The sequence below is a fragment of the Sardina pilchardus genome, chromosome 1 (assembly GCF_963854185.1).
Source record: "Sardina pilchardus chromosome 1, fSarPil1.1, whole genome shotgun sequence".
Taxonomy (NCBI): Eukaryota; Metazoa; Chordata; class Actinopteri; order Clupeiformes; family Clupeidae; genus Sardina; species Sardina pilchardus.
In genome coordinates this window covers 38,536,867-38,563,952 of record NC_084994.1, presented here as the reverse complement: position 1 = coordinate 38,563,952, position 27,086 = coordinate 38,536,867, and the positions used below count along the sequence as shown (strand labels likewise).

The 27,086-nt window shown below is 42.3% G+C and overlaps 2 protein-coding genes across 2 annotated transcripts in view; one reads left to right on the top strand and one right to left on the bottom strand.

Moving 5' to 3' along the window:
* Positions 1 to 334: 334 nt before the first annotated feature.
* Positions 335 to 13,122, bottom strand: rrp36 (ribosomal RNA processing 36). Its single transcript, XM_062544207.1, has 8 exons — positions 13,035 to 13,122; positions 10,664 to 11,162; positions 9,462 to 9,603; positions 4,248 to 4,314; positions 4,031 to 4,135; positions 2,360 to 2,434; positions 1,613 to 1,730; positions 335 to 940 (listed from the first exon to the last, which is right to left on the bottom strand). The coding sequence occupies exons 2-8, from the start codon at positions 11,154 to 11,156 to the stop codon at positions 792 to 794; spliced, it is 1,149 nt and encodes a 382-aa protein (XP_062400191.1). The 5' UTR covers positions 11,157 to 11,162; positions 13,035 to 13,122; the 3' UTR covers positions 335 to 791.
* Positions 13,123 to 18,091: 4,969 nt separating this feature from the next.
* Positions 18,092 to 27,086, top strand: part of LOC134078677 (uncharacterized) — an 11,109-nt gene continuing 2,114 nt past the window's right edge. The window contains exons 1-6 of the mRNA XM_062534783.1: positions 18,092 to 18,786; positions 22,028 to 22,192; positions 22,932 to 23,017; positions 24,454 to 24,568; positions 24,753 to 24,830; positions 25,342 to 25,457. Coding sequence (XP_062390767.1) covers positions 18,340 to 18,786; positions 22,028 to 22,192; positions 22,932 to 23,017; positions 24,454 to 24,568; positions 24,753 to 24,830; positions 25,342 to 25,457 — 1,007 coding nt within the window. The 5' untranslated portion in view covers positions 18,092 to 18,339. The remainder of the gene's footprint in view (positions 18,787 to 22,027; positions 22,193 to 22,931; positions 23,018 to 24,453; positions 24,569 to 24,752; positions 24,831 to 25,341; positions 25,458 to 27,086) is intronic.

Sequence of the window (27,086 nt, the reverse complement as noted above, 5' to 3'; positions counted from 1 at the left end):
TTGGGTCCAACCACAAACTAGCTTATCCAGAAGATGCACCCGGATCGTTGGTCTGATTGGTTGAAGGACTATGCAGCGTACGGAGTCATTTCAACTATGCCCACTGATCACGCCTCCTGTGCAGTAAAAATAAAGCGCAGACTCTCCAGACTAATGTTCCATCTTAAAAGATTGAGCTTACTATGGTCATAGCCAGACTACAGGTCTTCCTGACATCACTGGAATACCCTGCAGGGTACTCTTTACTGTAAAATGACAGTTTGAGCGTTTGTTTGCGTGCTTCAAATAGGTTGGGGAACTGATTACAAGCAAGACACAAACAAGCAAGTTTATCTTAAAAAAGGCAGCTGTATTGTTGTCCTACACAAATGGCGCCCCCTGGTGTTAGATTAGCATCTACACACACCGGGGAGAAAAGAAGGGTTGGAGAGCTTCCCAACAATAACACATAATTATCTCACTGGTAGTCTGTTTGTGCACAGTATGAACAGTGTACATACAGAAATCAAGGATGTAAATTGAAGGCTTCAAATGTGTGCAAACAACAGGCTCTCAGTGAGGGTGGGGGGGGGGAAGCAATCATCCATCAAATCTGGCCAGCAGTCACATAATCAACTGCACAATAAGAAACCACTTTGCTGAAACCACATCGGAAAAAAAGTCCTATGTACATCCACAGAGGGTCAATCTCAGTACACCGATCTCAGACGTGACTGACACCTCAACGGTCCAATCAGAGGACAGATCGGCAGTAAAACAGTCCATTCCGCGTGCCCCTGATTGGTCCGTGTTCAGCGGCTCGGCTGACTGTTCTTCTTGGGCAGCCTCCTGCGGTCTTTGGTGGCGTTGCGCTTCCTCTTCTTGGCGATGAAGTTCTCCAGCTTGCCGCTTCGCTTCAGGTCCTTGTACTTCTCGGCCAACTCTAGCTTCTTCTTGTCCGCTGCAGGTTGGAAGAAGAGGAGGAGGAGGAGGAGATGGGAGGAAGATAAAAGGAGAAAGAGTTTTGGAAGGAAGAGGAGAAGGAGGAGAGGGGAGGAGGAGGAAAGGAATAAAGAGTTAATCTTTAAGAACGGCTTCTGTTGGCATTACTTTCTGCCATTTTCAAATGGGTAGAATAATCAACAGGATCTTGGACACAACTCAACTAAAGCCTACCTTACACTAACAGACTTCGACAAGATTTGGGAAAAAATATTTAACTAATGTCCCTCATTCAAGCTTTACTCAAAAGACTTCAATCTTTCAAGAATCTTTCCCAAATCTTGTCAAAGTCTGTCAGTGTAAGGTAGGCTGAAGACCGACAAAGAAAAAATAAAACACAAGCACAAGGACGTGGACAATCAAGGTAGGAGGCCCCACTCACACTTCTTGAGGAATCAACAGGATCTTGAAAACAACTCAACTAAAGCCTACCTTACAATAACAGACTTCAAGCTTTCATTCAAGCTTTCCTCAAAAGACTACAGTCTTTCAAGAATCTTTCCCAAATCTTGTCAAAGTCTGTCAGTATAAGGTAGGCTAAAGACAGACAAAGAAAAAGAAAACACGAGCACAAGGACGAGGACAATCCAGGAAGGTAGGAAGGAAGGCGATGTTGAGAGGCCCCACTCACACTTCTTGAGGAAGAAGGGTCGGTGCCCCTGGCCCACGAGCTCCCGCTGCTTCCTCTTGAAGAGCAGCTCCTTCTCCCGCTGCTGCTCCTTCCTCTTGCGCTCGCGCTCCTGGTTCTCCTGGAGACGGGTGCCGTGGAAACAGCCACAGAACCAACACCGTTTGGAGTTAGGCGATGGCAAGACAATGCTAACAATATTACACTTTTCCTCCCTCTGTGTCCATCTGAAGGTGCTACCTTAATTATTCTTTCACTTATTCTTCTTTATTTCATTTATTCTTTCATTTATTGTTTATCTTTTCATTGTTTGCACTGTTTTGTACAAGACCTTCAACAACTAAAGACGTTGAGCTTCTTACTCCAGATGATATAGACACATTTCTTGACATGGACTCGACCATTAGATTTATACAAGACCCTTGATGATGTTCTTATAACATTGGATTGCAGATTCATAATGTATCATATTATCCTGAGACTGAGTGAAACCACCTGGACAACATACAATGACAGGAGACAACTTGTTGAGAGATAAATGCAACTGACGGAGATCTCATTTTTGCAGGAACGTACTGTACTGTATTGAGATAGAACAGTGAGTTCCAACCATGCAACATGATTGGCGACAAAGCCTCTAAACTGAGTTGTTCCTATAGCACAGAATACCAGAAAGGGTATTTCAAGGAGCACCATTGCGAGCGGACAGGAAACGGTCAATGCTTCAGTCTGCTTGAGGACTCGACTCACCATCCTCTTCATCAGCATTTTCAGCTCTTTCTTTTTCTCCTCAGACTTGATTTTCTTCAATGTCTTCTTCACCATCTGACAACAAGAGGTAAGTAGAAAGTAAATCTTTTAGAATCATAATACATTTACAGCAATTCATAATTAAGTAATTAATTAATTAGAACTTAATTTACAGCATTTTGGTTAGGGGTGCAACGGATCATCACTGATCCGTGATCCGTTCGGATCAGTATCTTCAGTTCGGCACACACATGATCCGCGGATTGATTTATAATAATTATTAATAATAATGTCCGTGTGTTCTTTTGAAGTAACATGCGTGTCCACAAGGCATGCTTCTAGTCCCTCCCTGCTCTGCTCCCCTAGCCTGCCTGCGCGTCTTTTCTGCTCTCACACACGTTATTAGCGGTCATGCCAACCAGCAGTACATGGCTGCTAGTTTAAGTGCTGATGTGGCTGCATAGCAGCAACACAATAATAGCCTAATATCAAGTTCGTTTGTGCACACTTACATCTCAAGTTTGTTGCGCACCTACCTATGCTATGATATTTAGGTAATTTAGGCTTAGCCTACTGTTGGGTTCAATGTCAGCAATAAGCTACGCAACATTGGCTAACTTGTACATCTGGAGATAGCTTGTGCTCACTAAAATCATAAAGGAGCATTGCAAGACACTCATCTCTTTTATGATCCCAGAAAGATTTTCTTCGACTTGTTAGTTTTATTAACATGTATTTTATCTAATGAAATATCCTTGTCGTCATGCACTATATCCAACTTATTAAAGATAAAACCGTGAGACTGAAGCCATTACCCTCACGTATTTCTTAAAGCGATAGGGACTCAATTACACACACCTCCTATGCGCACTCCTCCACACCACATTAAAGATAGCTAAAACAGTAGGCCTACACAAATGACTAAACATTTGTAGCTACTAGTAAATATGCAGATTGTGTGTGGAGGGTCAAGCAGAATCTTGGATGGCCACTGGTGTGAATGATCACACAATATTCAATATAAGGTGATTAAACACCAAATCAACTAAAATTGTAAAAAAGCATCGAAAAAGTCATTCTTGACATAGTATCGGTATCGAAACAATAATTTTGGTATCGTGACAACACTAGCCTACTTTAAACACATGCTGAAAGTGCTTGAGCCACGTTACAACATCCCGTCAAAGACAAAACTATGTTTATTTGTCTTGTCTTGTCTTTTTTTTTTTTTTTGCTGATCCGAAAAATGATCCGATCCGTGACTCTTGATCCGAGGAACGATCCGAACCGTGACTTTTTCGATCCGTTGCACCCCTAATTTTGGTATTACAGTACCAAACAAAGTCTTTTGCCTACAGGAATGTCATCCAAATCTACTCCGTGACACCACATCATAAAATGCTATATCCTCCATTTCAATAATTTTCATAAATCCTTTTTCAACATTTTGTTTTCCAGGTTATTTCAGTGCAACTGTAACTGGGTTATTGTTCTTTGATTTATCTTTACTCAAGACAGCAATTTTACGGATATTACCTGAAATACACGATTAAATAACATCACTTAATGGTTTTTTTTTTCAAAAAAAAAAGAGAGATACAGCGTTTTGAAACCACACACTTCATACAATTGTGATGTTTCACAGTCAGCCAAGTCTCACAGTCGGCCTACCAGTTTTTCTCGATCCTGAATGTCATTGATGAACTTGTAGGTCTCAGTGAAAATCTCCGGCTTGTATTCACCGGAGAGGTCGTCGAAGCGAGGGTCGCGCGCGATCTGTGTGAAGTGCGACAGAGAAATAAAAAGTTTTTAGGCTCATTAGGCTCCGTCTCCCTGACAGAAGGTCAGCACAGCTTGGCGGTGTCGCCGTGGCGCTCCCCGAACTTACCACTTTCTTGACAGGTACAACTTTCCTGAGGAAGGGCACCCGCTGTTTGGAGGAAATCTCCTGTGGTCTAGGAGAGGGAAAAAAAAAGGTAGCACTTTACAGATGTATTCCTGTCTCGCACGTCAGCGTTACAATGTGTTCATTACCTTGGGTGCCTCAGAGGAGAATTAAATAGTTTTGTCGTCAAAAAACTTTAATGCGTCTCTGAAAGCATGATAATTAAGTAGTGGCACAACACAGTTTATTTTTGTGAGTCAGTATCTGCCTTGTTATTGGACTACTGGCAAATAATATGGAATTTACTGATGGCAGTGATTGACGTTTTTCTTTAACATGGCGTCAATTCTTCAGTACTTAAACGTTGTGAGGACAAGCATGTTCAGAAATAGTGCTGTGAAGGGCTGAACAACTCGAAAATGGTTCAATTAATATGTTATTATAGCATCAACAACAACAAAAAAAGACAAAATCAGTGTCAGTATCTGTTATTGACCAAATTGTTGTCTTAAACATTGGTATTGGTCCCTAATAATTCTTTCAGTAAATCTGGATGGGTGTATATGCTCACAGAGACCATTAACCCTTTGTTGACTGCCCGAACATTCCATTTTTTCCACACTTGATGACCTCGTGGCACAAAAAAGCTTACTGTGTGGCCATACTACATGGCAGAGATAAAATATACACACCATTGTAATCAGAAGAAAGAGCACTTTAAAATGATATAAAACATAAGTAATTATGTGTGAGGGTAGCATCATTATTTCTATAAATATGTTCAAAATTAATCCGAAAAAATAGAGAAAATTACAGTTTTTCAACATAAATCTTATTTTTCTCTAATTTCTGTTGTAGATAGAGAAAAACTTAGAGTATATGACAGACTAGCAATGTTGTCCCCTACTCAAGGAAAAAAACAGAATCAATTTATCACTTTTCTGCTCAAAAGTTATGGTCAATTCATTATGTCCTGTACGTTTGCAGAAAATAGTAGAATGATGACCTCAGGGCACAAAAAAGCTTACGGTGTGGCCATACTACATGGCAGAGATAAAATATACACACCATTGTAATCAGAAGAAGGAGCACTTTAAAATGATATAAAACATAAGTAATTATGTGTGAGGGTAGCATAATTATTTCTATAAATATGTTCAAAATTAATCAGAAAAAAAGGAGAAAATGACAGTTTTTCAACATAAATCGTATTTTTCACTAATTTCTGTTGTAGATAGAGAAAAACTGGGAGTATATGACAGACTAGCAATGTTGTCCCCTACTCAAGGAAAAAAACAGAATCAATTTATCACTTTCTGCTCAAAAGTTATGGTCAATTCATTATGTCCTGTACGTTTGCAGAAAATTGTAGAATCTTTACAGAGTGGAATGTCTTCACTGCCCGATTTGACATTTGACCTCAAAATCCAGACAGAATGGTCAAAATAAGTGATTTTGGCCATATATCCATGAGACACAGATATATATATGGTATGTTTCACTATACTTTAGGACAGGTAATACAAATCCTTATGGAAAAGAAAGTGTTAACCTTTTATTGACCCACGAAAGGTTGCACCTAAATAACCCAAATATGTACATTTTAACTTTTTTTTGGAAACCACCACAACACCCAACATCTATTTTGATTGTATTTAGTTGATTTATTTGCAAACATAAATTATTGCAAATCATATTGCTTCAGTCATTTCTTTTTAGATGTGGTAACTCAATAAAGAAGTGCAATTATCAAATCACGAAAAATAACAATCAATAAACATAAGCAGCAATGGACAAAAAGTCAACCATCAACTAAAAAAGTGCTTCTTATTTAGGATGAAAGAGCATGTTATGAACAGTCAATCAATAAAATCTAAAAAAATGTCTTATTTATGGTCAACAATAAATGTAAATTCATTGGTAAGTGCATTTCCAATGAACAATCAATAGTGAATGAACGCTCAATGTCAGATCAATGGTAATGGAAAGTGCCACTGCTTTCATGTGCAATAAACGATAATCTCTTGTCAATCACTATAAACAGTACCCAAGGAATGTGATCAGTGACAAATTCCCCAGGGTTTTGTATAGAAGCATAAACTATGTTTTGATTTCACCATTCCACAGCAACATGCTGGAATGGTTGGTAAAGTGCTTTACTACACGTCACCTTGAAAGTCTCTAACAGGCCAGTGATTTTACACAGTTTATCACGCTCATCTTCAGCACCAGTATCTACAACATGGAGCATTGGCATCAATGCTTTGAACCGGTCTCTTGACATTATGCTGCGTGCCCACAGGCCATGGTACATGGTTTTGGGGCTCCAGTATCTGTAAAAAGAACTGACTGGGACAAGGCCACAAAACATTGCAAGGGCCATCAGCCGTGCCAATTCATCTGGACTAGTTTCTTTCCTTGTACCATCTGTGCCACCATAATAGGGCTTTCTGAGGATTTCCTCCCAGGCATAAGCATTTGTGTAGGTGCATTTGTAGCAGGAGGGCATCTGTAGAAAAAAGTTTTTAAAAATCTATGGCTTTGGTCATGGTACCTCGTGTTACTTGTACATCTAGGTGAACGCCAGGCTGGCGTACAGGACGGAAAGATGGCAACTGGTTGAGCATGTCTGGATCATCATAGCTATATGTCTGGACAACAGGTTGATTCACTGGATGTGCAGCTCTCCCTGAGCACGGTCGCTCTGGCATTCCTTCTGGTCCTTTCAGGTTCAAGGCTCAGGGTCATCCTCCTCTGAGTCGGTGGCAGAACCAGGAAAATGTTGAGTTCTAAAAGTTGAGATAAAAAAAACAAGACAAGTTGTTCACAACCTAGGTCAAGGCTAATTTCAGTCAGAAAAGGTTGTAGCAGAAAAGTTGCTACTGACTACATGTCATTATTTTCTTTCTAGAAGTTGAGATGAAAAAAAAAAAGTAGGCCTAAGTTGTTTACAACCTAGGTCAAAGCTAGATTCAGTCAAAAAAGGTTGTAGCAGAAAGGTTGCTTACTTACTAAATGTCATTAGGCTTTCTGTCTAGAAGTTGAGAGAAAAAAAAAACAAGTTCAATGTTCAACACCTAGGTCAAGGCTACTTTCAGTCAGAGAAGGTTGCTACTTAGGCCTAATAGGCATGCCTTTCTTATATGCCATTACTTTCTTATAGGGAGCACAAATAGACATTTCTGGAACTAAACAGAACGAGTAACACTGATATTTATTTATTCCTTCCATCCTATATTCAGCTCTTCATCCAGACATGCCCATAGAATATGCTAGCAACACTACAATGTTGGCAAAGAGCGAATAATTTACCCGCGAGTAGATAGAGCGCGGTCAAAAATAAACAAACACGAGGCGCGATTTCTTTCAGTTGTGACAGACAAAAAACACACCATACAAAAGGTACAGTCTACTCAGAGTGTTATCCCACGAAAATATAATGTTTTATGAAGCTGTAAGTAGTGTAAGTAGTAGTAAAAGACAATATTGAGTTTCAAGAACTTCATTGTTTACTCACATTGTTGCTGTCGCCGTAGCAGCTAGTCGTCGTCGGAGTCAGTCACGAAAGTCTTCATCCAGTTCACGGTCCAACTTGTACTCTTTTCCACTAGATAAGCCACCTATTTCACTGTCTTCACTGCTATTGTCATCATTTATGTGTTGACAACACATTTCTGCCACCTCAGCAGCTGAAAAACGGACTTGTCGATATGTATGGTCCGACATGTGTATTCATTGAACAGCCGCGAATGAGCCGAACGCGGAAGTATCGGAGGCGGGGCAATCACAAGATGTAAAATGACATAAAACTAAGCCAATAGGCCATGGGTCTTCAACCGGGGGTCCGCGACCCCTAGGGGGTCCGCGGAGGTACTGCAGGGGGTCCGCGAAAATCTTTCGTCTGAAGCATTTTTTTTTCTCCTCCAAAAAATAAAATTGGTTTTAGTTAACATAATGTTCAAAAGAAATTAGCTTCATATTCGTTTTTAAATAACACATTCATGTGATTCTCCCTGTGTAACTTTTTGCCAACCTAGCCTATGCCAAAACACATTAGCAATCAAATAAGAATGATGGACCGGTTTTTTAACTCTCCGGGGAAAAAGCTACACGTCAGACATGGAGGTTCGGATAGATAGAGGATGCCAACACGTCTTCCATGAATAGCCAGTAAACGCAGACAAGAAAAGACTCGTACATACTTGATCTAACTCAAATATGCCTAGCCTACTAAATTGAGTTGGATCATCGCGATTAAAGAACACTTTTTCTCCCGTGCGTTTTAGCTTTAAAATACCTTCGTTTTCAGCAGCATCTGACCATAAGCAAACTCGTTCTTTTCATTCCGTGAGATAAATTACGTTCCGACTGTTTGATTAGTTTGCTCAATGTCGGGACTGATGGACCCTGAACTTTGCGGGGTGGCCTATTTGTTCTGTGTGATGTTTTGCTTTGTTTTTCTTTTTACGAGAGTCTGCGGTCTTTGCGCGTCAAGGCATTCTGCGCGAATTAATTTCATCCGACGTTCTCCGCGATTTCATAGGCTACAATCACAAGAAAACGATAATGATAATCTCATGTGTTTTTGTTTCCTTCTGTAAGACAAAGTACAGTAGTATTTACACAAGAGTAACAGTCTTTCTGTCTGTATCAGTGAGATACTGTAATGAAGCTTTGCCTGAATTTAGCTGAACATATCCACCTTAACCCTTGTGACATTCCTTCTATTATAGGGCGAATTTATGCAACAGTGTGTAAAGAAATATCAAAAACGAGTTGTATAAAGCAGTAGGCCTAGGTACCCCCCTGTTAATAATAACTTCTGTTTAGAATGTGCGCGCACGCGCGTGCATGCGTGCATGTAGGCTACAGTAGGCACTCATGACTGACTGTTCAAATGATAGACAAGATTTGAGGTGGGCCAGGTGTGGGGGTCCGTGCTCAGTCCCTCTCACAGCCAAGGGGTCCTTGAGCTGAAAAAGGTTGAAGACCCCTGCAATAGGCTATCAAAACGAACTAAACTACTTGACAGTGATTGGCTAGCTGTTGACAACGTATCTACATAGTTTTTTTCATCGGTGAGGTTAAATGCGTGATTCAAACACGGCGAACACGTCATGGTTCGAAATCGAACCATATTTCAATGGGCCGTCCACAAAGGGTTAAATGTACATGTATATGATATAAATACATGCATGCCAAAAGTGCGAGTCTCACTTGTGCTTGTTCAGACGTTTCATCTGGTCCGGGCGCTTCTTGCCTTTGCTCGTATCCGTGCCATATGCGATTTTGTTGTAGGCTTTCATCCCAACTTGGTTCTGCAGTTGCATGAGCTCCTCAAAGGACATGTTTGATAACTCTACAAAGGAAAGAAAAGTAAAAATGGAGTTGACAACGTCCGTCATGGTAACAAACATGCACAGCTATGCTGTCTGTCTGTGTTTTAACCCTGAAGAGTCAATGTAGCCAGAAAATGCCTGCGCGTTTAGAAAATGGTGCTTGCATACTATATAGGATTATCACAATTAAAAATCAAGTCATTAATAATTTATGAAAAGATTACCGATTAGTGAACTGTCTTAAAAACAGTACACGTTATTACTGAGATAATGTAAGAAATACTGGCGCTGTAGGCATTTTTAAGCACCAACACAGAGGTGATCCTTAAGAAAATGTTAACGGCGGCAGTATTTCTTGAGGAAGTTATACTCCTTTGGAGTGAGCAGGAAGATTCTCAAAATGTTTTACTCCTCCCTTATTGAAAGTATACTGACTTTTTCATCAATATGCTGGTTTCACTCCCTCTCTATCCAAAATAAGAGACCGCTCCAGAGCTCCAGATACACATGTTCTAAAATCACTGGCCACCATCTTCAGTCTCTGACATCACTGCATGACAAGGCAACACTAAATAAAGCCAACTGCATCTTAGAAGACTCTACCCATGTCTTATACAGAGTTATTCCACTGCTCGGTTGAGTTCCCCATTTTCCTGCGTTCTATAAGGTGTGCATTAACTTAAGATACACGCACGGCTATGAAGTAGTTCCAATTTGTTGGCCGTATCACACTTGACGTTGTTGGCGTGTCGTCCATTATCCCGTACTTATTGAATGGCTGCCCTCTGACAGGCGTCTACGCTGTCCTCTTATAAGGACTAACAGCAGGAAGGCTACCTTTACATTCGAGGCTATTCGCCTTTTGACTTATATGTTATCAGCCCCCTCCTCCCTCTCCTGGGACTAATAACCCTACCCCCCCCCCACACAGACACACACACACAGCCCTGTCTGTCCTGTTCTTCCTTTTGTCCTGTCTTATATGCTTTATATGTTTTTAAATGTCACTATGCCTGCATGGAGAGATTGTCTCCTCTCAGGGTAAATGCAGTATTGAATTGAATTGAAAGAGCTTCATACCTCTTTTGACGTCATTTTCAGTCTCCAGTTGTCCCTGACGCCTGGTTCCCTGGGTGGGTTCTTCCTCCGGCTCTTCACCTGAGCTGCTCTCATCCTCCTCTTCCTCCTCCTCATCTTGAGCGTCTCTGCTCACTGCACCAGTTGCATCCTCGACATCCTCTTCCTCCTCTTCTGCATCCTCACTGTCATCTTCCTCATCCTCTTCTTCTTCATCATCTTCTTCCCCCTCCTCCCCTTCTTCTTCTCCTTCTCCTTCTCCCTCTTCTTCATCTAGAGATTCATCTTCCTCTTCCTCTTCCATGCCTCTCTGCTCCGCCTCTGCCTTCCACAGGGCGTTCTTTTTACTAAGCAGAGCAAAGTTCCTCTCCATCTCCTCGTCGTCGTCGTCGCTAGAACCATCCTGCATCTGGGGAATCTTTTTCGCTGTGCTCGATTTCATCGTGCCTTGGCTTTGCTTGAGGTCGCCAACCTTCTGCTTTTTCCTGAGCGCCATTGGGAACTGAGAGCAAGAAATGTCATGGTATCAAATAACTACACAGAACTTGCCCACTTTAGAATGTCAATTAATCTTTCAGATATTTGAACACATGTGAAGTAGTTCCATTTGTTTTGCCTATTTAAGAAAAAAAAAGAAGAAAAAAAACAGTACAAGGGAAGACCACGGAAAAGACAACACAGTATAGGCAGTAATTATTAATTTGCTAATGAAGGCAGAAAGATTTACACATGTAAGGTTTTAAGGAGCTTTGGGAATATCATATTATTAGGCTTCTCTTTTTAACACAGCTGAACCAACAACACAATATTAAAAGCTACACATATGAGAGAATCTAGCAGGAACGCATTGGGACATGAATGCACAGAATTCTTGCCAAAACATACAGGACAGGATCACACGTAGCCTGCTGTCATTATGCCCTCAGGAGCAATTTGATGAAAAAAGCAATGCATACGACAATGCCATTGGAAGAGTAAAGCCGCCTTCACATTGGCACAGTAGATACGGCGGCGAAACGGCCGGAAGTCATTCATTTCCTATGGAGATTCGCAGACCGTATGCGAATGGGTCCGAACAGTGCGGTGCGAAAAAAATCGGGTCCGTTGGTCATCCGCATGCGTTAAAAAAATTGAACTCGTACGACAGCAACGGACGGTTCCTATCCGAAGGAAGTTAGCGTTGCTATGGTACTGATAAACAAATTGAATAGCTATCTTTTATAATGTCATATTACATGCTTTTAAACGATAAAGTTTAAAACAAAAGTCATCGAAAAGGAACGTGTATGATCCATAGTGGTGCACAAGCCCATCTTGTGAAAAATAAAATGAACGGTTGATGTAAAATAAATAATTATTTCCAAACGAAGTTTTTTGTCATGTCACTGTCTTACATGGTCTCTTAACACTATTAGGGCAGTTAGACAATTAATTTAGAAATAAAATAGCACTATTGTACATTTTACTCCCAAACTCGAAAAGCCTCCGACACTTCCAACGGTCAAGTCCGACGTCCGACGGGGGAGCACTGCGAATTACGGAGTGCCAATGTGAAGGCGGCTTAAATGCGATGAATCATAGCAAAAGACAGGTCCTTAACTTCGTAAGTCATCAAACATTCAGAAACTAACCCCCATTTTTTTTTTTTTTTTTTCATTCCAGGTCCGAGACAAAGTTATTTCTAGTATGAGGAACAGAACAGCACTTGGAACAGAGATGTCATCTTTGAAGCAGAGCACCTAAGTTACCACAGTTGCTATTTTTATTACCAAAAGAAAAACAGATCTGTTGAATCTCAGTAATGTCAGCCGTAGGAAACTCGCCAAACTTGTTTGAAGTTTAATTGCGTTACGTACAATCATAACCAATGTAAGGTTCGATGATGTAGCACTAGTCCATGCATTGTCCCTACAATTTCTGCTCTGTCCGAAACGACAGCTTGCAATGCGAGAGAAGTTACCTGATGTTAGCCTGATGACGATATCAAACTTAACGTCGTTATCAAATGTTTACCAGCTGACTGTACAACTCTAATTTGTTCATGAACTGTAAACTCAGCCTTGCAATGAAATACACATTAAGCCTGCTGTGGAACAACAGAGGTTGTCTTGTCGTTTTCATTCTTATCGATGCAACCTAAACAGTGTAAACTAAACCAAAGATCCTCCGCTTTAACCCTCTCTGACTTAAACTAGAAGCTCCATGTCAGCCATGCCCTCAAATACAGTCCGAGGCTTCAGAAAGGCCTGCATACAATGTTGTTATACCAGCTAAGAAATCATATTTGACAAGAACCGCAACTCATTAATACACAATTGCGTGTCAAGATCCTCAGTTACAATATATAAAATGCCATTACTATGTTCGTACTTACTTGCGGAAATTCTATCTTTTTCACATCGGTGCTCAGGAGCGTGCTAGCTACACACGTGGATTGTGTTTTCTGCGTTCAAGCGCATGCGTGTACTCTAGCGTTGTGATAACTATAGATGGCCACTAGGTGGAAGCAGTTGGTCAAACATTGAGTGCTACATTACTGTGTTTTTTGGAGCCCTATTCATAATCCACACACACACACACACACACACACACACACACACACACACACACACACACACACACACACACACACACACACACACACACACACACACACACACACACACACACACACACACACACACACACACACACACACACACAGTATCATGCTGCAGGAAAGAAAAATCAGGGAACTATCTAACAGGATATTCATTTAGAAGTAGGCGATTATGTCTTATGTACATCATCTCTTTGCAACTGTAGTGTGCCTGCACTTCCACGTGGAGTAATTTGAGAATGGAGCAGATGACTGTAGTATCTCCAAGGAATTAAAACCAATAAATAGAATGAAATGTCCTCAGCGAAACACTCTCCATTAATTATTCACATACGGCATGACTCAGTAGGTTATGCATGACAGGGTACAGTCTGCAATTTCCCTGCAATCTCCAAATCTGGCGGTTGCTTAGGAACAGACCCAACAATAATTCCAACAACATGTGCCTTGCAAGACTGATTCGTTTCTCTCTCTCTCTCTCTCTCTCTCTCTCTCTCTCTCTCTCTCTCTCTCTCTCCCTAGGGGCAATTCACCGGGACATGACAGTTGCATCACTATAGTCAAGAGAGGCTTTTGTTCTCCCCGTTCTGCCTGAAAACACTGTCAGCATTGGAGAGGAGGATGAGCTAGATGGTCTGGAATTTAAGGTCATGTAGCTGCAGCGGCCGGCAGCATACGTCTCCTGTTAAGCTCTTGCCAAACCTCTCTCTCACTCTGTCTCATGTCTCGTGGAGAGAGAGAGAGAGAGAGAGAGAGAGACTATCAAAGAGACCCATTGTCATCCCTGCGATCCCACAATGTTTTATTGCATTTGTTCAAAGAAGAAAACATCTCACCAAGACGTGTGAAGTGTGTGGGTAGTTATTAAACGTACATTTATGGTTTATGTGTATTCGTGTATACACAACATGATTGATTAGATAAATATAATATTTATATACTACGTAGCCTATGAGTAGCCTATACGACAGAATGTTTGTCAGAAGAACAAAATTGAGGGCAACAACAACACATACTACTAATATTAATGTATTTGTGTATCACTACTAATAATGCTAAAATAATAATAATGAAATTATAAAATTGAGCTATATTAAGTGTACTTAACACGTCATGATCAGGTAGCTGTCTGTGTAGTGCCAACGGAGGTACGTTTTGATATTGCAGTAAACATTCCCAATTGGTCTCAGCAGCTGATTAATGTCACTTGAGCTCGCCTTGGGAGGAGAACATTCCAGCATCTCTTTATGAGGAGATGATGTACATGGCTAACAAGGGGGAACTTCCAGACAGCACACACACCACAGACACACAGAGACAGACTCCACGTTGCCTGGTTGGCAGTGCAACATCTTCAGGCCCCCAAGGCTTAGAAATAATAATAAATAAAAAAGAACAACAATGCATGCCATGCATGCTATACAAAATGTAATGCACACAAAAACAACTTGAAGAACTGGTTGCGTGCGTATAGAGCACTTACGGGTTCTGGCCTGAAACAAAATTAAAGAACCGTTTAGTTTGTGTGAGGTCTTTACATTCTGTGTCTGCAGTCTTGAAGTAGATGTTTGATTTTTTTAGCGGTAGCTGTCAGCCCCACTTATTTTGTCCATAGTATTCAGGCATGAGTAGGCTACTCGCCCCATTCTTCTAAACAGACTGTCTTTAAATCTTAAAGATTCCAGGGGAATCTTGTGAACCCTGATCTTTTGCTCCTCCACAAAATGTTCGATTGGATTTCAGTCAGATTTATGACTGGGGGGCTTTCTAACACCATGATTTGTTTTCTCTGAACCGAATTGAGAGTTTCCTTTACTGGATATTTTGGATCGTTGTCCCGCTGGAAGGTTCTCATCCTCATCCCGCAGATTCTCCCGATAAATAGTGCCATTCATTGTTCCTTAAATTTTCGTGGGATCTGAGATGAAAAACAGCCCCACATCATGATGCTTCCACCTAGACTTCACTGTAAGCACAATATTGTTTTAAGGGTGATAAGCTAGTGCCTCCAGTTTCTCCTCCAAACATGGTGGCTAGTAGCCTGGAGACCAGACTCTCCTCTTTGCAGAGAGTCTGGCCTAGATCCATTGGCAAACATTTATTTCCTGGTTTGTGGAAGTTTGTCTGAAGTTTGAAGTTCAATCACTAACGTTTGGTAATGACGTTGGATAACCACAAGGGACACAACAATAATGATAGGCTTGCAACTTATTAATCGCTTTTGGGAACGCCCTCTGTTCGCTGATTGGGTGGAGATGCACTTGCTGGGGTAAACAAAGCTGGATCAAGCTATACCAGACAGTGTATGAAGAGAAATGAAATTGAGCGGAGGTATGTACAGTAGTCAGGCAGAGCCAGGCTAGGTGGCTAGTACAACAGCCAAGATGTTCTCTCATCTGACCAGACTACATTATCTCAAGTATTTAGGTGTGTCCAAATGTCGTGAAGCAAACTTTAAACAAGCTTCAACATGCTTTTCTTCTGTAATGGAGTCTTGTGGGGTGAGCATATATAGAGGCCATGGCGGTAGAATGCATTGCCTATTGTTTTATTGTTGTACCAGCTTGCCCGCAAGTCTTTCTAGAGCTCTTTCTGCAGTGATCCCTGCATGGGTCATGGGCATCTCTCCTGACTCATCTTCTGACTTCTTCTTGAGCTTCTCCTCTGACTCTTCTGACTTCTACATCTTGCGAGGGGCTCCTGTGCGTATAGCCAGTTGATGATGGAGCGCAGTTCCTTTCACTGGCAGATAATAATGGCCCCAAAGGGGCTTATACTGGAAGATTCTGGAAGTTTCAAAATATGTCTGTGTCCATTTCCATCGATATGTTTTGCAACAACAAGGATGCAAAGGTCTTGGGAGAGCTCTTTTCTTTCACCCTTTATGAGATGTTTCTTGTGTGACACTTTAGTAAGGAAACCCCTTTTTATAGCCTAATCAATATTTACTAACCCAGTTTATATTAATTTGCACAGATCGGAGGGATAATTACTTTTAACTACTTACGGAATTCAGCTGATTCTTTGCCTTGCTTTTTCTTTATTCAATACTTTTTCCCCCTATGTCGTTCCACTTAATGACACGACTTTACTTATGGACTTAAATGTTTGTGAATACTTTATTTTGAGCAAAAAATGTCAATACTATCTTGTATTTTTCTTAACAATTCTTTTTGTATGGTTGTGTGCTACTCAATCCCCGCCCTCTCTCTCCATAGTACTGTATAAGAACACTATTGTGGTTTGACGTGAGAAAGGTGCTTCCATGTGGTACCCCCTCACACCCTCTCCAACCAGCCTAGACCAGACACCGTTGACACCTGGTTCAAATCATGGTCAGGCCAACAGCCAAAATAGTGTGTGTGTTTTTCTCTCTCTCTCTCTCTCTTTCTCTCTCCTGTGCTGGTCTGTAAATATTTGGACAATGAGGGCAAAACCACTGCAGGTATAGAGGAGGTGCACTGGCCTGTTAATCGTTTTATGGCCCGCAAGATTCGTCAGATTAGACGGGATAGGTGCGAAAACACGCACTTGTAAACTTTTTTTGTTTGGTTTGCGAGGGGAAAAACGGGGCCCTTACTGTGGGCTACTATGTGTGAGTTCTTATAGCTAATGTTTTCATTTGCGTTCCCTTTGTTTCAACTTCACACCCGTAAAGTGTGCAAAAATAGAAAAAACAATGATGGATTTGTGAAAGAGAGCAAGTTGCTTTAGACAAGAAGCTAATTAAGTTTAAGTAGCTTTTGCAACAAACTGCAATCAAAGATTGTGAAGTGTTACATTGAGCTTAGCTGGCATTGCCAGCAGAAGAGGAGAGCAGAGGATAGCCATTCTTATGTTCTAGAGGATAGCCATTCTTATGTTCTAGGGGGAGTATGAAGAGGAGAGCAGAGGATAGCCATTCTTATGTTCTAGGGGGATTATGAAGAGGAGAGCAGAGGATAGCCATTCTTATGTTCTAGGGGGATTATGAAGAGGAGAGCAGAGGATAGCCATTCTTATGTTCTAGGGGGAGTATTGTGTTTTCTGAGCAGCTTTTGCCCTTATCTGTATAGGTTTTTTTCCTTTTAGTTTCAGAGGAAGTTTTTACAGCTTCAAGTTTACAGCCTTCCTCCCCCTGACTCTCTCCCGCTCTCTCTCCCTCTCTTTCTCTCTCTCCTGCTCTCTCTCTGTCTCCCGCTCTCTCTCTCTCTCTCTCTACTGAGACTCTGTCAGAGAGGGAGAGAGATGACCTCACTTGTCTTTTAACAAAACTTTCCCCTCTTCCCTCCTCCTTTCCGTTCCTCTGGCTCCCTCTCTTCTCTCTCTCTTTCTCTCTCTCCCTCCATAGTCAGGCACATGGCCAGATACTATCCCCCATTCTGTAGCACAGTCCATCTCTCTCTCTCTCTGTCTCTCTCTCGCTGTCTGTCTTTCTTCATACAGCCCATTTTTACTCACTTTCTCCCTCTCTCTCTCATCCCCTCTCTCTCTCTCGCTCACCCCCCCTCCTCTTTCTCGTCCTCCTCTCTCTCTCTCTCCCTCTCACCCCCCCCCCCCCCCTCTCTCTCTCTCTCTCTGGCCATCGGTTGTCTGGGTGGGTACTTCTCTCTCTTCCTCCTGCTGTTTCCTTCTCCTGCCCTCCTTGCCTGTGCATGTGCCACAGAGGCTGGACCACATCTGTGTGTGCAGGGGTGTGTGTGTGTGTGTGTGTGTCTGGGGGGAGGAGGAGGGGGGAGGGAGGGAGGGAGGGAGGAAAAGTTACAGTGGGCTGTCTCCGCTTACAGTTTACGTCCTCCGCACTTTTGCCACGGGAGGCTTTTCCACTCCTGTCACTCTCGGCTGAGACGCAGCCCAGCGCTCTTCCCTCGTCAACTCCATTCTGACCTGAGAGAGAACTACACATTTTCTCCTTTTTTTTGCAAAAAAAGAGTACTTAAAGAGAGAGAGAGAGAGAGAGAAACAGAGAGAGAGACAGAGAGAGAGAGAGAGAGAGGATAATCCTGTAACTTCAAAGTTTCTGTTACTGATTATTTTTGACTTCGATGATGATTTTTCTGAAGAAGTGATCACCGGTAAAGGACTTTCGGTCGGAGGCAACATGAAGAGAATCCAGCCGTTCACGATCAGCACCAAGCTGTCCATCCCAGTCGAGTCCAAATGTGCGGAGTGCGCGGATATCTACCAAGCGGCTCCCACCGCCACGGACAAGCTGATAAACACTCAGAACCAGCTGACCAAAGACTGCAGTGACCCACAATCTCCACACGCTTTGACCCAACAGGTAGACCCTGCGGCGGTCTCACCTGTCGAGGACTTTCCGGAGGACCAGACCTTGGATTCACCTTCGTCATCCTCCAGGTCCATTAAAAAGATTGCCATCTGCGCCAGCGGTGAGACCCAGGAGGAGAAGCCCGACGCTGTGCCAAGGCAGAGCCAGGGTGGCATCAACGCCGATGGCAACAACAGCATAAACAGTAACAATGGCTCCACTCCAGACGTTCAGCCTGTTCAGGGGGAACGCGAGGACATTTCCTCTCAGCTGAAGGTAGGCACTTTATTTAAGTCCACTTGTTTGTGTTTTTTTTTTTACTTGTTCAAAGAAACGTTGGAAAGGGATGGGAATCGGTTTTAGTCAAAAATTAAGTTGAAATGCTAAAAAACACGAGCAAACAATTGTCATGATAGTAACATTTACATATGATATTGTGCAAAGACACACTGGAATGGAAGATGACATTTAGTCAAAATTAAGTTTGAATACTAAAAAAAAATATGAGCAAACAATTGTCATAAGAGTAAGTAAGTTTTACATATGATATTGTTCAAAAGAAATGTTGGAATGGGATAGAATGGAGGTCTTTTTTGTCTAATGTGTTCCCCGAATTGAACTTGAAATATTAAAACATTTCATAATAGTAAAGTTTTACATATTAAAACACACAAACTACATACAAAATAATGATTGCCGTATTTACCAAGAGAACATAGACCTAATATTTCTTTTAGTCTTTAGTTTATTTCAGTGATAATGTCAATGAAGGCATTTTGGGCCAATATCCCATTTTCTACAACCCTATCCTGGAGCACTCTACCTTAATTTCACCAACTGAAGGAGAAAAAAAACACCACCAATCCCAGAGGTTTACAGCTGTTTCCCCCACAATGGCTGCAAAACGCACACAACAAGAGCACATTGTCCACTGAACCATAAAGAACAGCAGGCTGAGAAGAAGAAAAAGAAAAGAGAGAGAGAGAGAGAAGAAAAAAAACGGTGGGATATTACAGTTTTGCAGCACGCTGTACTCATAAGGGATGAGATCATGCGCAGGCTCTCATTACGCAAGGCAGGGCCACATTTCACATGCTATTTCCACTGCATGCTCTGCTCTGCTCTGTTCTGCTCTGCGCTCGGCTCGGCTCGACTGCACCGCAGTGCACTGCGCCCACAGTGACTGTGAGGCTCACAAATTCCACAAAACTTGAAGGTACAAGATTCTTTAAAAGAGAGAGAGAGAGAGAGAGCGAGAGACAGAGAGAGAGAGAGAGAGAGAGAGAGAGAGAGAGAGAGAGAGAGAGACAGAGACAGAGACAGAGACAGAGAGCGAGAGCGAGAGCGAGAGACAGAGAGGGAGAGAGAGAGAGAGAGTGAGTTATGTGGAGGGAGAAAAGTGTGTGTGTGTGTGTTTGTGTGTGTGTGTGTGTGTGTGTGTGAGAGAGAGAGATGTTAGCAGGTAGACGAGCCAGAGTTTATGGTTAACAATGTCAGATTAAATCTTGATTTGCTGCTTGTCACTGAGGGAACAAGTGACTGATACTGAACAGCTTGTTATACGGCAATGCCCTCTGGGTGCAACGGTGTTCCAACAGCATTATGTGTGTGTGTGTGTGTGTGTGTGTGTGTGTGTGTGTGTGTGTGTGTGTGTGTGTGTGTGTGTGTGTGTGTGTGTGTGTGTGTGTGCGCGGGCGCACGCGCATTGTGGTGTGGTGTGTTGTGTTTTGTGCTATTTTACAAGATTCACCATAAAAACACTACAACTGCACTGACTCCCATGGGAAGCTATGTAGCCAGGCACCCATTCAAAATGTTGGCCAGAACCATGTAGTGCATTGGACAAAACACTCTTTCCGTTACAGCAGACAAACAAGCAAGCAAACAAACAAACAAACAACAACAAAAAAACATCTCACCCCACGCCACGCCATCATTCATCTGTCAGACGAGATCAACAAGGCTGAACTGCCTTAAATACAAACAATGTGTTTTTCTTTTTTTTAAAACCACATAGATGTTTATTTTTCTCTTGAAACTGTGTACTTGCTTAGCACTGAGCACTGAGCAGCAAACTACCTCCAGAGAATTGTGGGAGGAGAATGGAAGGGTGCAGGGGGAGAGAGAGAGAGAGAGAGAGAGAGAGAGAGAGAGAGAGAGAGAGAGAGAGAGAGAGAGAGAGAGAGGAGTAATTATTTGAGGATGAGATCATTGTTTTGGCCATGTCACCCTCATGCCTTGGAGTCCTGTTGTGTCGTTGGGCCAAGAGTCTCCAAGCAGGAGTTGCTTGGAGTTGTAGCGTTGCTAAGCACTCAAAGCCAGTACATGTCATTGCGGTTAGCATTGTTGATTGGAGGACATTTTGTTTTAAGTCTAAGTTTTTGTGTGTGTGTGTGTGTGTGTGTGTGTGTGTGTGTGTGTGTGTGTGTGTGTGTGTGTGTGTGACCACTTTTTCTATCAGTATAAAAAAGACCACTTTCATTTAAAAGGCCTTCTGATGAGAATCAGACGAAATTTCACTTGAAAGGGAGACAAGAGAGCAGAGCATGACGTGCTTGTCTGAGTAGCCTGCCACACCACCACCACCAAATTGCACTTAATGGGAAACAAAGCAAGGTGTTTCTATTTTTCTTCTTCTTTTTTCGACCCAACAACAAATCCAATCATTTGTGTGTGTGTCTCCTCGATGCAAACGATGCCAGGCAATCACCACCTTGCGCGCCTGGACAGCTTTACAAAGGGCTTTTGGACGCAGACTTAAAAACAGCTATAATGAGTAGCAGGCAGCACGGAGACAGAAGTTGGCTGTTCAAGTGATTTAGTTTCATACCATGATGTAAGGGCTCGAGAGTTTGGGGGATCGTTGGAACGTGGGGGAGAGATAAAAAAGAAAATATGTCAGTTTGCAAGAAGCCATGAGGTCATTGTTGCTTAATATATCACGCAAAAGCTTGACAGGGGATAGTTTGAAAGTTTCACAACCTTTACCTACACCCAGATTTTTTTAAAACAGAATAATAGAGTTTAGTGTCTGAATCATGGCGGTGAATCATGAGTATAGTCCTTGAGAAACTATGAGAAAAATACAGAATTAAAAGATGAAAGTGCCTCATTCTTATTTATTAGACCATCTTGGAGCGCCATGGCAACTACTCTCTGAGCTGACTCATACTTCTCACTGATGAGCTAAGAACAACATTTATGCAAATCTTAAGGCATCATTTCTAGGTAACTTTTTTTGACATTGATTCATTTAACAGACACTTTTATCCAAAGCGATTTGCAAAAATGAGAAATAACATAATGGTCTGTTCCTTCTTTTCTGTATATCAAAGTGTGTTCTTTCTTTTCTGTGTAATAGTCTGTTCTTTCTTTTCTGTATATCAAAGTGTGTTCTTTCTTTTCTGTGTAATAGTCTGTTCTTTCTTTTCTGTATATAAAAGTGTGTTCTTTCTTTTCTGTGTAATAGTGTGGTCTTTCTTTTCTTGTATATAAAAGTGTGCTCTTTATTTTTCAGAACGAGCCATGTCGAAGGCTTAAGGCACGAGACCTGAAGTGTTCCTGCGCTGTTCCGACTTGTACCGCACAGCACTCCGACGGGACCGCGCAGGCCCAGCAGTGGGAACTCAAGGACTTCGAGAACTCTCTCATACAGCTCACAGCCAGTCTGGACTTCAGGGAGGTAAGAGTCAGATAAACAGTAACCTTGAAAGGACTCGGGAATGGGCATAGCTTAGGACTTAGAACCAGAGTGTGTGAGTGAATTTGCCTAAAAATGGCCATGAAAAGGCGTATGCTTGTGCTGTATTTTCTTTTAATTTCTCATGTTACATTTGCTTTCTTGAAATGTCAATACGTCATTACCATAACAGTTTACTTTGGATGATCTCCCCCCGAGATTGAGATGCTGAGATGGCCAAACGATAAGAAATTAATCACATCATTAGCTTGAAAAACAAACTCAAACTCTCCAAACTCTCCAGACCATTTCAAACCCATGCATATATCCCGGGAAAACAATATTCATCATCTTGTCACACTGTTTCTTAATATCAAGTAAAAAACAAACAAATAATGCAACATTCATGCCAGAAGTGTACTGCCCTACAAAGCAAGGCAGTAAAGGCAGCAACTACAGAGAGTACAAACTGAATCAAAACTACCTTAAAGTTATCCTGTTGTCCAGCCTAAGTAATTGTAGGTGAATTTTTTGACATATGGAGATTGTGTTACTTGACATTAACTTATTTTTGGTATATATCAACTTTAATGTCATGAAAATCATCAAAACAAATTTTTCGACCAAAAATGCATATAGACAACATCATGTCAGCCTTTCAGGACAGATGTATCTCAGTGGGTTTGACACATTCACAGTACATACGACTCACCCTGTTCTGATGTCGCCTCGTGTTTTCCAGGAAGATCCACAGGAGAAGCACGAGCTGCGGGACTTCAGCTCAGAGAAGCTGCAGGAGTCGGAGGACATGGATGACCACGACAGACCGTAAGTGTGGAGACCGATTTGATTATCAGACAAATAACATCTCCATACACTCTTACAAAAAAAGGGTTATCGAGCGCTCTATAGTGCTATGCAGGCTTTAAAGAACCCTTATGGGTTTCTTTGATGAATTCTTCAAAATGGTTTAAAGAGACATTTAGGGGTGCCATATATGAAGCATGCAGTAGAACCATGTTTGGTTCTACACAGCACCTTTTTTCTAAGAGTGTACGCAAGGGCTTACAGAGATGCCCAACACAATGGCCCATTCTCAATCTCTCTCCTCGATCGTCGATGCTCGGTCCTCCAGGCTCGTTCCCACTGATCTATAACTAGCACTGGATAGACTATCCCATTGCTGCCGCCACATCATTCTTTATCTAGATCAGTGGCAACGATGACCGAGGAAGGAAGGGAGGATATATAAAAAGACGAGGGCCCACTGTGTCCTAGTTATCCATGCATCAGCCCATCAGAACAACACAATGGACTATGGGCAGACTATGGACATCACTCACTGAGACGTTGGGCTCGCTGATCTTAGATGTTCATGTCATGCCAAGAAACTAAGCTATATCTACATCTAAGCTAAATCTATTTAATAGTCGGTGATTCACTCCTACTTTTAGGCTTTTAGTGGTATTATGCTGGATTATACTGGAGTTATAAGACCTCAAAGCAGGTAATTCCTCTTTTCTTCATGAACATGATCTGACACATACACACACACACACACACACACACACACACACACACACACTCAAATCAAACAGACACGGAGCGTGTGTATGGGTGTGTGATCAAGCAGAGACACTAGTGACGGAGTAAGGACATATTATTGCGGCAATGGGACACAGGAATAATAAAATATAAGTAATATAAACTAATGATTAACACATTATACAGAGACAGTGCAGTTCTATAGTGCCACAATGTACATCACATCTCTGTGTCCAGGTAGGGACAACAGCAGTGTGTTGTTTCTAACACATTCTTTTTAAGAGTGTATCCTAACACTGCCCTGCTGCAGGGAGTGCCCAGAGTCATATGCACCTTAACACTGCCCTGCTGCAGAGAGTGCCCAGAGTCATATGCACCTTAACACTGCCCTGCTGCAGGGAGTGCCCAGAGTCATATGCACCTTAACACTGCCCTGCTGCAGAGAGTCCCCAGAGTCATATGCACCTTAACACTGCCCTGCTGCAGAGAGTCCCCAGAGTCATATGCACCTTAACACTGCCCTGCTGCAGAGAGTGCCCAGAGTCATATGCACCTTAACACTGCCCTGCTGCAGAGAGTGCCCAGAGTCATATGCACCTTAACACTGCCCTGCTGCAGAGAGTCATATGCACCTTAACACTGCCCTGCTGCAGGGAGTCGTATGCACCTTAACACTGAGTCCCCAGAGTGATATGCACCTTAACACTGCCCTGCTGCAGGTGGCTGAGGCTTCACACTCTGTTGAAGAACTACCAGAAGGACCTGATGCTGGCGCTGGATGTGTCCAATTTTTACCAGCAAGCAGACAACCTGATCAAGACCATCAACAGCAAGGTACAGGACGCCTCGCAATTATGGAGATCTTTAAATGATATCAATGTTAGCATGCAAGTATATGCCATGAATTGGCCTCTACTGTAAATGTGTTAAATGGAAAATGAACTATGATGATGATGATGATAATAATAATAATGATAATAATAATAACACATTGAAATAATGTTTTTGTGCTTTATAGAGACGAAGTGTATCACTTCCAAACAATCAGGGAAGGTGTGTTGACACAGAAATTGGCGAGATCGCCTCTCAAATCAGAGTAAGTACCATGACCATATTTTAGAACACCGGCTGCACATAAACCTGATGTTCAGCTCTGGAAAAAGTGTGCAATGCCAGATAGACTAAGAATTGACACATTATTTTTTAGTGTTTTTTGGAGGGAGTCTCTGCCACCTCCTCCTCCTTACCAATCTCCATATGTGCCCATGGACTATTGTTACGCTTGAGAAAAAGCTGATGTTATTTATAGAAATCCCCCCCCCCCCCCCCTCTGCTTTTTGAAAAATGTTTCGCCTTGAGTCGTTTAACGTAGAAATCGGCTCCAAACAAATGGTGTAATTTCCTTTTGAGTCCCCACCCCGTGCACACATACACACACACACACACACACACACACACACACACACACACACTCCTCTCCCTCCACATGAAATCTCTTTTCTCTTTCTCTCTGTCTCTCTCCCTCTCTCTCTCCATCTCTCTCCCTCTCTCTGTCCCTCTCTGTCCCTCTCTCTCCATCTCTCTCTCCCTCTCTCTCTCCTCTCCAGATGCTGAGTGAGACGGCGTCGCGGCTCGCTGACCTCCACCCAACGTTGGCCAGCAGGGTCACGCGTAAGCAGGCGGAGGTCAAGCACAGCTGGGCCCGCCTCCAGGACACCCTCAGGTGAGCGGAACGCGCAGGGGTCAGGTGTCGAATTTCGGGGAGACACTATTCATAGTGTCAAATCAGAAATTACATTCATGTTACTCTACTACAGTGTTCTCTCTGACTCTTCCCTCTTTCTGGTGTTTGAACTTTATTTGGATTAACCGTTGACGAGTGAATTCTTTTCCTGGCTCCTTCTAGAATTTTGCGCAAAAGTTCTGTTATTTTTGTGTTCTTTATTACAGTCGATGTGAAAAATCCCTGAGGGTAACTGTCGCATCATAGTGCTGAACTCGCTAATGTTGTGCCAACACTCTAATCGGATATTTGTGACCATACGCCTCAACAAGTTAACTCAATGCATTAAAATCATATGATTTTTTCTGGGTAAGGTTTCCAGCATAAGGAACCTCTTACAACCAAACCAATGCCGGCTGTGCTTTCCATAAAAAACAGTGGAACCCGTCGTTTGTGTGTCCCCTTTGGCGAGGGCCGCTACCTTCGGTTCACTCAAGGCCGATTTTACTGTTGGTTACAGTACATTTGAGCTGAATCAGTTTTAGAGACTGAGTCTGATTAAGATTAAGGATCAAAAGGCGTCACTGGGCTCCAGTCTACAAAGGAACAATCCACTCCGCTAAAAAAAAAAAAAAAAAGGAACGAAAAAAACATATTTTTAACAAATTCGGACAAGCTGTGATTGGAACCTGATTAGAAACGTTGTTATGACCGTCTCTTTGCGCGTGCACCAGTGCTAACATCACTCAGATGTCGAGGGGTAATGAAATGAGGTCATGAGTGAAGCATACTTTGCCTGTGATGTATGCCTAGAGACCCCATCACTGTCTGGCCACCAAACACACACACACACACACACACGCCACACACTGATTTGCCGTCTCCAACTTCTTCATCCTTTAAAGGAAATTGCCGACGGTTTATCTCACGTCGGCCCTAATAAGCTGAAACCTAATAGCGGAGCTTACCTCAGCGAGAATAGCCTGCTCTTATCTCGGTGATATTCTAGCAGACTAACTTTGGCGTCCAGCAAAGGGGAAGGCCCCTCTGAGGACACAGACGGGGTTACGGAGCTTCTTGCGTAACAACTGCACAACCAACGAAGGCCAACATCCTTCAATCCCACCCTACTCAAAATAGCTTTATTATAACGTTGAATAATACACGCAGGTATTGGGGTATGAAGTAACGAGGATTCTTTATGTATTAGTAAGCACGAGTATGCCATGAATTTTGCTATTAGTTTAGTCTATAGTTTTTTTTAAATCATTACTGAAGTGAAAAGTGAATGTGGAATATTGTGTTCATAGCATCGTAGAGGTCTAGAAAACCTCTGTGTAAAGCCCTAATGATGTTGCTGAGAGGCTTGGAGACAGCTGTCCAGATGAAAGCTCGGGATAAATGGACAGGCATTATGGAAGAGTTTCTTTTTTCTTCCACATCATCAATCTATTTGGGGTTCGGCCTCGAGTCCAGATGTGCTTTGAACTTGTCCAAACGTATGGACAAGTGGGTTCATTTCACAGGCGGGAAAAGAAAGCGGGCGTGTGTCTAGTAAATGGAAGGAGGCTGACTTCATATCCCTTTTTAATGCCTGCACTGGGCTGTACTGGCTTTTGCGTGTGTGTG